We start from the raw sequence: 15547 nt of genomic DNA, 5'->3' as shown, positions 1-15547 counted from the left end.
CGTATCGATGGAATTGAAAAGTAGCACTCATTACGTGTTACTATACAAAAGGGGCAATAAACGTGAGAGATGTATAAATAATTGTAAAGAACGATTTAAGGAACAACGAAGTAAGGAACAATTCATAAGATCACGTGTCATACGTAGATACTTTTATGTTTAACGTTAACGAAGCTTAATAATAAAATTGATAACGCTAATATCGGTCATCGATAAATCGTTGATATAACGTTACGCAAGTAGATCGTCGAGATTAATCAAAATTACCAAGTCTGGTGAAAAGAGTTGCCTGCAGGACACGTTTCTTCAGCCTGAGAAACGATGGACATCGGGTCGGTCCAACCGAGAAGGCAATTACACGGGAATTAATTGATTCAAGGTGGCAATTGGAACGCCTCAATCGAGATCACCGTGACACATCCACGTTACCTGAATATCTTCGTGCAATCGAACATCTCACCAGCGGACTCTCTAACGCCGTGGCCGGATTCTCCAAGTCGGATTAAAGTCGCCGATTGAGTGTTTTGGCCCAGTTTCGACTTATACGACGAGTTCGTGCCGTTCGGCTTAGCTAGACGCAGGGTCGATCGATTCACCGATCCAAAATCGGAGAATTTAATTAGCAAAGAATGTAAATTAAGAAGAATTACCGGTAGAGAGAAATATTCGAAGTTAAATTGGGAATAGGACACCTTCCGTTTCGTTTCGACTTAAACGACGCTTCGTTTCTTCGTTGTCCAAAATTGAATAATTTTTATCGTTACTTACTGCAATTGATAATTCTCGAGCGATTTATAATTAGTAGAATTATTCGATCTTTAACGAATCGGTTTCCCTTTGGGCTTGATTAAAAATTAAAACGTTAGACGGGGTAGAATGACCAGAGAGGCCGGCTCATAGGATAAGGTGTCATCGTGAATTTTTTCGAAAGGGAAAGCTGGAAGGGTAAGACGAGAATGCGCCTCGTCATTCCACGGATCTTCGTTCGATACCGCAGGAACCTTGAAACGGGCTTCAGGAGCTTCCAGTACAAACGACAGCTATGAAATCGCCGATGATTGCTTCTCTCGATTCATCCCCTTAGCAATTCTCGTTTCCTCGATCCTCTGAAACTGACACGCTCGAAATTTTCGCCTTCAGCTAGAATTTATTGCCTACTCTACAACTGCGAATCCCAGTTGCCACCAGTTCGATCTTCGATACGCTTTAAGATGCAGCAAATTCATATTCGAATATGTTACGATACGCCGGGGAAAAATTTGACGAAATTTCAAATAAAACCTTTCGTAATTCTCAACGCTTAATTCAAGATAGTCACGTCGACGCAATAATTACTCGTAATCGATTTGCGCGTAACGTCGATCGAAAGCTGAGGTCGCGACGCCGATTTTCCTCGGTGGCGGATTTTCGCTGATTCATGGAAACAACAAGGTCCGAGCAAAGGAACGAGAGCTGCTGGTTCCTCGACAAAGATTGACTCGTCAGAGATGAAACATCTATCCCCCTGTCTCGCTCTTTGCTCCGTAATTCCTCGTGTATACAGGACTAATGGGTTATTTCAGGTAATTAGCTGCAGAGCCCGTTTTCTTCTCCTTCGCTGGCAAAAAGCTATGATCCTGCTTCGCCGCGATTTCGCGCGTTCTCTCCGTACACCTCTCTATTTACGTATACCGAGTCCACTTCTCCACAACCCTCCGACGAATCATCTCTGACCGATTCCTTTCGCGTCGACGTGGTTAATTGCGATACAGCCTGCTCTTTGCCCAGGATATTAAACCGGCCTCGGAGATGTCCCGTGATAAATCGTTCCTCGACCGTGGATTCTCCCTGAAACTTTTTCAGTTCTTAACTCGAGAGTGGCTGCGATCGTTTTTAGTATAAAACAATTTCTGAAACTGGTATCCAAAGTAGAGTTCAATTCCATCGAATTGTCCAATTCTCCTCGCAGCTTACAACACAAGTTCAAATTGACGTTCCTACGTACTATGTCGTCAAATTCGAAGAGAAGAAGTGCAAGTACGCCACATTGAGCGACAGCTAATTATCCATAATCGTTAATTACGTGAAGTCTGGCAAACGCCGGAGCAAACAGTATCAGAGAAACGATCGTCTCCGGTATAAAATAATTCGCGACGTGGATACGAATACCAGATCGTTTGATCTCGCCAAATTTTTCAATTTTTTTCTTCCGCAATGATAAAATTATTCCTACACACTTCGTCTACAAATTGTACGACACATTCGATCGAGACACGCAAGTACATTACAAAGCCGATTAATTATCGCGATTTAGTTTCTATATTCTGACAAGCAATCGCCGAGACAAATGGTATAGAAATATCAAGGGTTATCGATCGTTCGATACCTCTGAAATAATTTTCGAAACTGCTACCCCGAATAGTAATAATTCTATCGAATCGTCCAACTTCCTTGAAAAACGAAGAAAATCATTTCCATATACTCTGTGGTCAAAATTATTCAACGTATTGATCGAAGAAGCAAGTACAACACCTCGAGGGACAGCCAATTAATTATCGCGACGCGATCTTATGAAATCTAGCAAACAATCGTCCATGCAGACGGTATCGAGCGCGATCGAGCTCCATCCTGGACAATGGGCCGAACGTTTATCGAAAGAAACGATCGCGATCCCTGGACGTTTCGCCTAGGGCAGTGTGTAATCGGCCGATTAAGCGCGACCGCGGGCCTCGGGACCCGTGAATTTGGCAATTACGGGCCAGTGCTAATGACGAGCGACCCGACGCGAGGTAAAAAGGTGTCGAAGGTGGCGGGGAAGGCTTGGCACCTTGGAGAAGCCGTCTCTGCCGAGTCACGGCGTGTAACGAACTTGAGCTGGACTCGCCTCCTGCTGCCCCGCTCGGGGCTTCTCCCTTTTATCGACGATGCCAAATCCCGGCTGACCGTTTCCCTGTCACAGGATGAGGCATCATTAACGCCCGATACCTGGCCCGGTTGCCTCGGGAACGAGGTTACACCTTGATTTGTCCATCCTACTCGTTGTTTTGTTTGTAGCCGCGATAGGAGGGCTCCTTTGGTACGATGGCCCGTGGTTCACGATTGGCCGAGTTCGACTCGATGCAATTGTTAAGATTAATCTACTTTGCATCTTTGCAACATGAAAAAGGCGAATGTTTCGCACCGAAGATCAAATGTAAATTCAGTGAATTAAGAATAAATCGAGATATCCATACGGGCACTACAGGTTTCGTTGGAATTAATTTACTTTGCAGCCACGAAGATCGAAGGTTCTTACGTTGCGATCATCTCATAACTAATGCAGTTTTCTTCCTTTGAAATTCTCAAACAACGGAATATATCGTAACAGAGATAGAATACAATTTAATAGTTAAAATTTAACGGAAAGATCGTAAAAAATTACAATAGCCTAACACGCGAAATTCTTAAATTCTTACTGGATAAATTAAAAGTGCTTCGAGTTTCGTGCTATTTTATAGATGGTTATTTTTATTTTGAATAATTTTGATCGGAGATAGGACAGTCGTGGACTTATCGAGGAACGATTAAAGACGAGTGGCGAAAACGTTGGTAGCAAAATCGTAGAAGGAGGCTGGGAAGAGCGAAGAGCCGAAGGTGGCTGGTTCGTTAATTACTGATTTTCCTCGGTCCGCGTCACTTTTTAATTGACGCCAGAAATTGAACCAGAGAGCGGGCACATCGCGCTCGATGGCTGAACGGCCGTTTCTCGTCGAGTCATCCTTCGTCCCTCCTCTTCTCCTCCTCTTTCTGTCCGAATCATCCTGCTAGGATCGAAATAACGCATCTCCCAACCGAATTCTATATAGAGATATATATATAGAGAGAATCGGCTACGGTAGGATCTTCGCGAAATCGTAAAATCGAAACTCGTTCTGCAAGAGTAAAATTAAGCCTTTGCGTTGCGAGCTACGTTTTATCGTGACTAGTTCGCAGGTGTAAATCAGAGTTTCGTTCGACAACTAGATCAGCCTGTAAGATTAAAGCTCGAAACAGATGCCTCTCTCTCTCTCTCGACAGATTATTTTTGTAACAATTCAACTCGCAATTTACGAGTATATTCTATCATATTATTCATTTAGGAATTCTTATTATCTACTGAACTCTATGGAAGTAAAATTGAATCATGGTTTCTGATGGAGAAATAAATCAACCTGTACGATTAAAGCTCGAAACAGATTTGTCTCTTTCTCTCTCTCTCTCTTTCTCTACAGATTATTTTTACAACAATTCAACTCACAATTTACGAGTACATTCTATCGTATTATTCATTTAGAAGTTCTTATTATCCACTGAACTCTACGAAAGTAAAATTGAATCACGGTCTCTGATCGAGAAATAGATCAGCCTGTTGAATCGAAGCTCGAAACAGTTTCCTCTTTCTACACGCTTCTGTATCGATGCAACAATGTATCACTCGAGTATCGGTGCAATTTCCATTCTACCATGGTATCTATTTATTCTTATTGGCCGTGAAATTTATTGATATAGAATCAATTCGCATTATAGTTTCCGTCTAATTGTAAAAGTAGATCGATAGGTTGAATCAAAGCTCGAAACAGGTTCCTTTCTCCACACCTTCCGATCTTCACTTCATCGTGGTATCCATTGAAAACGTTATCTATCCAAATTGCCGATAAAAGGAATCGTTAAATTCAGACGCGCAAGGTTACCGAAGAAACGACGCGAGACGAAACCGCGAAACGGTCAGGCACGTTTTTCAGCCTCTAGGCAGGTGTTCCAGCCACGTGTCTCGGTTGTCAGTTCCCGGCCAGTCGAGACACTGCCAATGACACGAATCTTTGTCTCGGCGGTACTGCCATCCGCCTTTTCCACCCCCGCCTTCGAAGGAGCGGAGCGTAAAAAGCGTAGAAAGGGATGGAATCCGTTTCTCTACCTGTTTCACCGGTTCGTGTCTCTGTTTGATGGAACGGTTGGTTGGTTCTGGGCTTCATCCTCGCCGTGTCTCCGTCAGCTAGTTCTCCACCTCCGGGCCGCGAGCCTGTCAGCGCCAGCCGGGCTTCTCACCCTCGTAAAAATAATTACAGAGGGTGGAGGAGGTTAGAGAAGGAGGGTCTCCTCGATATTGCCGGCCTCTCGTTCGTTCGCTACTATTGTGCCAATCGGATCGGCTGATAAACTGCGGAGGAACGGGGCTTAATAAAAATTCATTTGTCACGGCCCTTTGGAGATGATGCGCGCGTCTTACTCGTCGTAATCTTCTTCTTCTCCTTATTTTCTCGTCTCTTTATTCTCCGGTTCACAGGGCCTCCTCTGTGACCGATTGATTTCGCTTTGCCCGTTTCATTGCGGCCCGATTACGAAACCCACTGTTTTCCTCGTCGAGTTAGCGAACACGTTGCGCGTCGCATTCACTCTTACTTCAATGGGATACGAAGCTTAACAATTTCAATCTCCAGATATTAAACGATGCAAGAATAATGTTAGATATTACGTTTGCAAGTAAAGTATTCAAAGCTGGATATCGCTAAATTATTCTTTCTAAATGTAACGTCGGAACGTCCAAGAAGAAGACGATATTCCGCGACATATGAATTGATCGAATAAATCGAACAACTAACATTATCAACTTTGTCTAATGAAAGATTAATCTACTGTCTTTGAAACGCTCTTTGCCACTTGTATCACAGTAATTTCTGTAGCAATCGCGTTAATCCCACAAATAAATAAGCGAACCAATGAATGAAGTAATTTAAAAAAACATAGGTCGAAATGCACGTGCATTGTTCGTTATGCAGAGTTCATGGAGCGTCCCTGTCAGGGGAAATTAAAGCACGGGATCGATATCTGCTCCTAAATCGCGGATGTATCTTCGGGGAACGGGATAGGGGTAATTACTCGCAATTATTAATTACGAGATACGCGTGCTGCTCGTGTAGAAATGGCACGCGATGAAGGAAGGGGCGCCCCACGGGACGAACGGGTTAATAACGGTTCTGAGATCGTTCTAGCTTGACGCCTCGGAACAATCGATGATCGTTGATCCGTAGAATCGCGAAGACTGACAATTTTTTTATTTTCTTGCGCGCGAGTCCCGGCGGGTCGGTAGGCACAGCGAGATATAAATTAATATTGCCACTTCGACGGTGTCACTGAAGGCTGATCACCGATCGAGCGATTGCCTCTCGTTTGTCCGCTCCATAAAAGCAGAACCCCTGTGTCCCTTTTCCCTCTCGTGCCTTTCTTCTTTCGTCCCTTTCGTCGTCACGCATTATCTTCCGCGAGTTCTCGTCACGTAAAACCTTTTCAGTAACTTAAACCGATGTATCTTTCTTACATTTAGAACTGCTTTAAGATCTACAACAGCTACGAAAAAGTATTTGCACGTGTCCTCGTTTTTCGATGAGGCGTTTCTCTTACCGGATTTCATCTACATTTCATTTCCACGATATTACATTTTCGTAACCGTATGAAAGTATACTACCACTCTGAACAATACGACCAACACGGTTGGATTTAATTAATCGATATGTAACTAAACGCTATAATAAATACGACGTATGCAAATGCTTCGTCGTGGCCACGACACCTTGATACGCGTGTATATAAAAATACAGCTATGTGAATTGAATAAGATATTAACGTTATGTTGGATGTTTTTGTTTTAGAACGGGAACACCGTGCACCGAAGCGCCACGCGAAGCTGCCCCAGCCCAGAACCAGTTATGAACATATGATTAAGCTCGTTTTAATAAGTTTTTATGTAGATCTTACGCGTAAGGATGTATGATAAAAGTAAGTGTTGAATAAACGAGATACGTTGAGACAGGAGGCGGCCAGTTATTTCCGATTCAAACGCACCCCTATCTTCCCCTATCTTTCTAACTCGACTTACGAAATCAGCTTAAATAACTGTTACCAAACATGCGACGGTAGTTCGATTATTCGACGGACAATGAGATCGTTCGTCTTTTTCCCCTCACCATTTTCGGGACGTTCGAGTTCACCATTTTCGAGGCGTTTCCTAGCAAGACAAACACGAGGAAAACAGACACAAATATAGACAGAGCCATAGGCGTAGACACAGACGAGGAACGCACGGAGAAGAAGTCGTCTTCGCCATCGAGTCGTAACCCTGGCGACGAGACACCCTGGCCATCCTCGTTCTCGGGAATTCCTCTCCTACAGGGATGAGCAAACTCTCCCCGTGGTGTAACCCACCCTCGGCGGATAGCAAGTTGCAAGGACGAGGGTTGCTGGCGAGGTCTCGCCTGATTGGCGGCCGTGGACTATCGACCAACCCGCGACCGGCCCTTTGTTTTAGCCACCACCCTTCGTTATATCGAAGGTACCTAACCTGAAACGGAGGAAGATGAGCACGCTCTCCAAAAGAGATTTCTTTCCTGGCTACGTTTAGAGAAAATCGAGATGGCTCGCCGGAAGTCTGCGTTTTTCCATAGAAAATTCTTTTTCGCTTTACTACCGGAATAATTATTTAGGGTTGGTATTGAAGTAGTCGGGTGAGGAGCGATATGGATCTCAAGGTTAGTCTATAGATATGTCATCGCATAATTTAGTTAGATTATAGATTGATTTCAAGATCCACGTTGCTTATCACCCGATTCTTTAAATATTAATTCTTCCTTGATTTCGTATTGATCTATCAGATAGACACGCGAATACGCTGTAAGTAATTGTTAGAGTTGGTGGCGAAGACGCTAGTATTAGATTGATAGATATTTTAAGTCGATCTCCAGAGTTCAAGATGTAACAAGAACAATGTTTCTGATAACAGTCGCAACTTGTGACAATGGCCAAGTCGAGATCTAAAATGCACGGTACGATATTTGTACTAGAAAAAGAACAAAACGTGGCAAATTAAACAATCCTGGTTTCAAAGCAGGCTACATTTACCTCGTTCAAAGACGACAAAGTACGCAGGGGTTAATAAAGAGAGGAAAAGATGTCGAAATATAAAGAGCGAAAGAATAGTAGGAAAAGGCTCAGAGACGCGTGTGTCGAAGTTGACAAGTCGAGGGTGTGCGTAACGATGAAAATTCAGTGTTGCCTCGCACACAGAAAGAAAAACGAGAGATTCCGAGTGACATTAAGGAATGATTAAAGAATCATTAGGAGCGTAGTTAGAGCAACGAAATCTTCATTCTTCCCTCCATCCCTCTCCAATTACGGAGGCGTTGATGCGCTCTCACCCCCCGTCGTTGACCAGCATTCCTCGGAGTCCCCATTTTTTTAATTAATAGAGCGTGCTACAACGAGCCGGTGATGCCTACCGGGTATACCGCACACGTATACACCGACGAACGCACGCAAACACAGATAAACGAGTCGTCGTCGTCGTCGTCGTCGTCGTCGTCCTCGTCGTCGTCGTAGTCGTCGTCGTCGTCGTCGTCGTCGTCGTCGTCGTCGTAGTCGTCGTAGTCGTCGTCGTCGTCGTCGTCGCAGTCGTCGTCGTCGTCGTCGTCTGTTCGTGCGCGAAGAGAGGGCTGCGATTCGAGCTGAAGGAAGAGAAGAGAAACCGAAGAGGAAGAGGAACGAGCTACCGGCAGAAAGAAAGGGGTGGGCCGCGAAGGGTTTTAACGAGGATGAGCGAGATAAACCCACCTCCGACTCCGTTTCGCTTTATCTACCCACGCTTTCTTTCTTTCTCCCACCTTTCCTTTGCACCCTTGTTTCTCATCCAACTCGGATTTCTCCCTTCTTTTCTCTTACGTTCCATCGGTTTGTCTTTCTTTGCCTGCGTTTTCCCAACGCACCCTCCGCCTCGATCCTCTTCATTCTTCTTCACGCAGCGTTTTCTCTATCCTCTTGTCCCTCTAGATTTATCCTTTATCTTCGTTCTGCTTCGATCAACGACTTCGTTCCTCCTTCCTCCGTATCTCTTTGTCCGTTCTCGCTTTGTTCTTGTCTTCTCTCCGCGTGATTCTTTCTCTTCATTGTTCATCGGACTCTTTCGTAGTTTCTACTCTTTCCAAACTCTCGGGTCGTATTTACGAATCGTACGACGACTTGCCAAAATAAAAAAGAGAAAGTCAAGTTCCTTCCTCTCGCGGATTTTTGGAGCGAGAGCCAAGGGGGATTTTTCTTTCGAATCTCCGTGAAACTCTGCGGAATTTCTTAGACAGCCAGAGCGTTTCTGCGATACTCCTGCTTCGTTTACCAGTTTCTTTTTTCTTGGCGCAATCTAGTGTTGTTTTATTGGTTGATATACAATGTTATTAAAAATAGTACAAATCTCTAGTTGCAACGGAATACGTTTGAGGAGAATCAGAGAGAATGACTGGAAAGAGATTGATGACACAACTCGTGCAACTTCACCCGCTGTGTTCTAATCAACGGAGTTATCGATTAATAAACCAACATCTTCGATATATCGACCGGCGGTTTAATTAACTTCGCTTCGATCTGGTCGATTTTGCCACTAGGTAGAGCCGACGCTACGATGATTTGTACAGGCGCGTATTTAAACCGAGATATCACGTACCTCTCATTCATGCGATATTAATATTTCTATTGATACTTATATTTCAGCCATTGTTCCGAGACAAAAGGCGACCGTATTATTTGTCATAACGATATTTTTGTCAAAGTTATTTTTTGGCTGTCGAACGATGCCTAGAAACGTCGACCACCCACTGTATAAATTCCTGTCATCGTTGTCAACGTCCGTGGTATCTGTTTTCTATTTTCTTTTTCCCCCAATACAATCCCCGATAGCGAACGCAATAAAAGAATTTGCATTCGTACTTCGCAAGCAGTTGAATTTGGTTCGGTTAATTGTCGAACGTTTCACTGTCCAACTGTCATTGTTAATTAGGCTAATCGTTTGCCACGAGAAAGAATTTATGTTATGTAATCGATATACCACGATGCTCGACAGTCGCATCTCCTAGAACATTAATTAGCTGTACAATCAATAATTTAGCAAGCATTCTTCGCGACTCAGCTCGCCGAGAAAAGCAAGACGCGGTATGTATCATCGTCGCGCGAACTTTAATTAGCGCGTGTGGTCAGAACAGCGTGGACCAGCGTCATCTTCGTCACGCTTTCCTCTTACCAGCGGCGTCGAAATGATCGAAGAATTGTCAGATCGTAAAAGGGTCGAAGCCGATCGCGCGTCACGTCCTCGCTGCGTGTCTAATGAAATGAATCAACCGGGTGGCATTACACGCGCGATTTTCTGTCCCATCGAAATCACTTTCTATCTTCGCCTGACAACGAGGTTCCATCGTGTACTCTTTGCTTTCCGGAGGAACGAACCATAAGTATTTTAATCGTTCAAAAAGAACAACTTCGATCCTGCTTCTCACAATAGATACTATAGCTAGCAATTAGCTTTTTTTCGTAGTAAAAGAAGAAACGATTTCCGTACACCGACCATCGCAGTTTTTTTTTTTTTTTTTTTTCTAGAATGATGTTAGTATATCCTGCAAGAAAAATACAAAAGCAGAATGTTATATAAACATAGACTGGCAAATGTTTTCTTAAAAAATTATAAGAAAGAGATGGCATAACAATGGACTGTTCTTTCGCAGCATGAAAAATACAGGCAGATTGGCGGCATTATATCAACTCTATCTGAAAGTGTTGAAACGTAGCAAATGGACTAACGAGGCAAATTTTTTGTTGGATTAACGCGTATTAATTCTTGTTACATAAATTTTTGTTTTATAGCGTTTCACATTCTCCATGGAAAATTTAATCCCACGAACTTGAAACTGGACATTTTGTAACACGAGTATATTTTATCCGCGGTGGAAGAATTTATTAAGGGCATAGAGGAAGTATCGATTAGTCTTGATGAACGTTGGCGAAACTGAAAACTTATCGGGGATATCAAAATACAGCGTACATATTCGCACGATATCGTTACATGTTACGCAAGTATTGTTGCGGTAGACGAAAAAGGTGAAAAATGAATGGAGAAAGCGCAAGAGGAACGCCTCGGAGCGAAGCTGCTTGTCAATCAACCCTCTCTCCCTTGCCAAATTACTGTCAAACGCAATTAGAATTGACATGGTGAGCCGAGGCTAAACCAGAATCGCGAGGCAAACCCTCGTTAACGATTTCAACCCTGAGGCCCATCCTCGGTCGCTATTTTCTCTTCCGCCACTAATTAATACACCTCTCTCACGCGTGCGTCAATTTTACTGTTTCGCTTTGCTCCGAACCCTCTTTCGCTAACCTTTGCTCTCTATCAAGCTAGAAGCTTGGAATATCAAATTTTCATAACCGAAAGAAGACCCGATTTTTTAAAGACTGAAAATATCCAAAGAGAGAGAGGGCGAGAGAGAGAGAGAAGGGGCGCATAAATCACGCTTAAGTAAAGCAGAGAAATCATTAGAAAATTATTATATTAATAATCCTCTAAGAAGTGAAATCATCTGAGAAACATTGAACGCAAAGATGGTGTCGCTAAATATCGTAATTTACCAATGTAACGAATAACTGACTGTTCAACTATTTTGCGAAGTATAAGCTTCCAATAAATAATTTGTAACTTCTATATAATTTTCAGGTTGGTTTTGAAATTTTACTATCGCAATCGTCACTGTCGTGTCTGGTTACAGTGAAAATGAAATTTCAAAATCTTTCGTATTACCCATATAATATATTCATTAAAAGTTTCTATGAACGTTCAAATATTTTAGCGTAGATCGGTATATTGGACTTTGTAGAAATACGAAATTCTGATCGATTAATCGTCCCCTTGATACGCTAGATTAATCGTCACGTCCCACGTGAAACCAGTAGGTGTCCTAATACTTACAAACAAGAGTGTACGCAAGATTAACGAGTTCCTTTAAAATATTCAGTTTTGCCATGCAAAATTGTATTCAAATTCCAGTTTGGAGGCTCGCAGAGAAGTTGCCGGCCGACAGAGGACAGAGAAATAGAGAAACCAGTCTGCGAGCTGGAAGAATACCGAATGTCGAGTGTTATTAATGCACGTGTCTAACGGCACTCCTGTCCGCGCGGTCGTTTTGCAATCACTGTTGATACTCGACGGTCTGTCGCACCGACACCGAATGGGAAAAAAAACTGTACCCTTCTCTCCATCAAACGCGTTCTACAGCGGCGAACCTAGTCGAAATATGATCGACATTCATTAATCTCGAACGTTCCCATTCACCCCCTCCGTAACGAGTTCACCTTTCGCACAAAGAGTAGCAACCCTCGATGTCGCGGATGCGCGAAGTTAGCGACACGATTAAAGCACGTCTTCGACAATTTCGACGAGCAGAAGAAGCGCCGACCTCCCCTTTGTTCGCGTTATACCCGACTTTATCCGAATTTATTTACGCAATAAAAGTCTATGGACCCAGGAGGATTTCACTCGGCGGAAAAAAGAAAGAGAAAGGAAGAAAATCTCGATCCATTCGTTTCGTTTTCGCGGCACCTCCGCTCTGTTCTTACCACTTTTTTATTCCAATGGAACGATCCAGCACTCGGCGAGGCGATGATATATATTAAAGAGATGCTTTTTGGCAATAAACAATCGCGCGCTGCGACCGCAGGCAGTTAGCAGGAGCATTAGGGTGAATTATTTCGGCCACCCAGCGTAAAAAGTCTCATGAATCACAGGAATCATGGGCTTTTTGCCCTCGCTGGCATAGGATCTTGTTTCTCGTCGTGTGGAAGCCCGAAACTACGCATTTCATTTTGTAGACACAAAGATTTCCAGCGTGTTTCACCCACTCGAACAATTTCACCGATAATAGATACGTAATTGAAAACCATTAGGTATAATGGAAAACAATTAGATACAATGCCGCTCATTAATATTCGGATGCTTTGGTTAATGCCTAGTAACAATATGCGAATTTTCCCATAGCGTGTAAATTAATGAGAAATTAATAATAATTAAAGGCTTAGCTTATTGCGCTTATTTCCCACCTTGTCGATTTAAACGTAATTTTACGGTAACTGAAATATATCTATACGATAACGTATTACGACAGGCATACATCTGAATAACCTAATGATGAAGCTCTAAGAATGACAGCGATTACAAGGATTATAGGAATCATTCGATTCGCGCATTGAGTCGCAAATATCCTCAAAGGCGACAGCTGCAATTGCGGCAAACGCGAGGGGGTAGTAGCGTGCCCTTACCCTCGACTCGAACACACTCGCGGTAAAAAACAGAGCGCATTTACGAAGACAGAGGAGATGCACACGTATGTGGACACGGTAGCGGGGCCATCGTTCATTCGAATTACCCAGAGACGGTTCTTTTTCATTACGGTAAGAGCCGATTGCATTTTTTTACGTCCCTCTGCGACACAGGGGGTGTCCAATCTGGAGAATCATGTGGAAGGAGGGCCATCTAATCACGTGTTCCTGGCAATCGTGTCCCGCGTCCGCCCTCCATGGCTTCGCGACCCCTCCATCTTGGACACAATCCTGCCAGAGAAAGAGGAGAGAGGCCGACGAAGGGATGTCCCTTCTATTCGAGAACCGTAGGGACACGGCCTCCACCTTCTTTTCCATTCTTTTTACTCTTCCTCCTTCTTCGCCTTCTTCTCTTCTCCTTTTTCTTCTTTCTATCGGCGCAAATCGCCCTTTCACCATTCCGACGGCGCTTCCTCGATCGTGCTTAGCGTAGGCTGACGTAATTAAGCCGCGATTGAAAATTAATCATCGCGGATCGATTTCGTGTCCCGCGAAACGGTAAAAAGAAGTTCGTCCGCACGAGCCGGTGGCTCAAGGTCTCCTTTGATGTAACCGCGAATCAACCTAACGCGAACCGTTGCTTTCCTCTGGTTCTCGCTATCCTGTCGTGGTAAGCCGCTTACGCTAATTATCTCGTGGTTGGCAAATCATTATTTTCGCGTCCCGCCGAATCGTTTTCCCCTGCTCGCTATCTGCATCGCGGTACACCATCGTCTTCGACCTTCTTGAACTTCGTCTCCGCCTGACCCTTCGAACGTAAGAGGATCATTTCGAAGGTTTACGGAGCGAGCAATAGTCCTCGGAATTATTTGTATCGGTAGTCGCAACCGAGAGAAAGTTCCGATAAATCTGCTTGCAAGATGACGTCGTTCGAACCAGCAAAGAAGCGAACAAAATCAAAGAGATGAATGTTTTATCATCGATACGATTCGAATGAATTCTAAATTCTCTATCCTGGCTGCGATTTCAGCTCTTCTTCATTTACCACGTGTATTTAAACGTTGGATGGAGCACGTGGAAGAGACACCAATCTCCTCGCAGACTCACCATTTCCAAGAAAGTTCCTCGCAATTACCGATCAGACCACCGACCGGACCACCAAAGAACAAGACGAAATTAAAAATCCTGCAATCCGCGCTTCCGTGTCCCTCGAGGAAGGAGACGCCAACGGGGATGAAGAAGACTTAAAAATCCCAGGATCCCGGTGCCACTTACCCGGAGCGGAGCACGGGTGCGCCAGCGTAAATTGTCAGCCAGGACAATTCGACGAAATCACCGATCAGCGGAGCTCCTTATTTCGACTGGAAGCGAATGGCCGTCGAACGGTTCACGAGCAAAAGAATTAAAGGCTCGCGCTGGTCAACCAGTTCTTTCTTCCTCTTTTTCTCCTAACCGATTCCCTTGGCGCAGACGGTCGAGGCAAGCAGCCAGCCAACTTCCTCCTCGTTCCTCCTCCCTCCCCCAGCAGGAAATCCCAATAATCCACGATGAGACACAGATTGAGTCTCCCAGAGACGGCGGAGAGAGAGAGAAAAAAAAAAAAAGAAGCGAGCAGGAGAAGCGGTAGACGAGGCAAAGCGAGGCTCGGATAAGAGGGCTGGCGTAACGGGAGAAGAAAATTGGAATCCTTCCGGGACGGAGGATGATAAAATTGCGGATGGCCAGGTGTTACCGTAATCCGGATTGAGACGGACCGTCCGAGAGAGCTACGCGCACATACACCTGCACCACTTTGTACGGAACCCTATACGTTTTCTTGTTCCCGCGTGATTCACGTTCCTTTCTGGCCACGTGGATTAGAATCGTCTCGGTTTCCCGAGAAAGAGACGTTCCTGTAACTTCAACGAACGCTACGAAGGGGGTCGCGCTTTGCCAAACTACGCTTCTGGCGGCCGCTGGCTTTGGCTTAAACCAGTTTACACCGTGCTCGGGTTAACTTGCTCCGCTCCTGGAAATTGTGGCTGCGCGTACTGCGGTAGACTAGTTTCATAAGATGAAAACTTTCCAGGAGCTGAATCGAGCGTTTCAATCGATTCCTCGCGTTGCGAGTGGAATTGTACGAAATTTCAGGAAAATTGGCCGAAAAAGTTTCACATAATTCGCGTAATACCTGTAAACTTTGTATCTCTAATTTCATATTCCTTCTCCTCTTTCTTCTTCTTTTAAACTTGCTGCTTTTTTCTTGTCCTACGTCGCTCCGCTTTTCCATACTTCTCATGCTTTTTTGCCCCTCCCCTCTCATTTCATTTTCTTCTTTATTTTCTTCTCTTCCCATGCTATTTCCTACCTATTTTAACTTGTTCCTAATGTAGGCGAAATATTTTTGCGTCTCGTTTGCTTATTCAATGACGCTAAAGGAAAAGAAGACAGTTCGTTG

At 44.1% G+C, this 15547-nt stretch overlaps 1 protein-coding gene across 14 annotated transcripts in view; it reads left to right on the top strand.

The window, feature by feature from the left end:
- Positions 1-15547, top strand: part of LOC100643013 (transcription factor Sox-2) — a 359277-nt gene that overhangs the window by 339950 nt on the left and 3780 nt on the right. For 11 of the 14 annotated variants that reach the window (XR_007226105.1, XR_007226099.1, XR_007226096.1 and 8 more), the window contains one exon: positions 6645-6802. The exons of the other annotated variants lie outside the window; for them this stretch is intronic. Coding sequence is in view for 1 of the 11 variants with exons in the window: in XM_012315657.3 (XP_012171047.1) it covers position 6645 (1 nt within the window). In the remaining 10 variants the exon portion in view is untranslated. Of the gene's footprint in view, positions 1-6644; positions 6803-15547 lie in introns of those variants that run through there. 14 annotated transcript variants of the gene reach the window in all.

The sequence above is a fragment of the Bombus terrestris genome, chromosome 13, assembly GCF_910591885.1.
Source record: "Bombus terrestris chromosome 13, iyBomTerr1.2, whole genome shotgun sequence".
In the NCBI taxonomy this organism is placed as follows: domain Eukaryota; kingdom Metazoa; phylum Arthropoda; class Insecta; order Hymenoptera; family Apidae; genus Bombus; species Bombus terrestris.
This window is presented reverse-complemented; position numbering and strand designations above follow the sequence as displayed.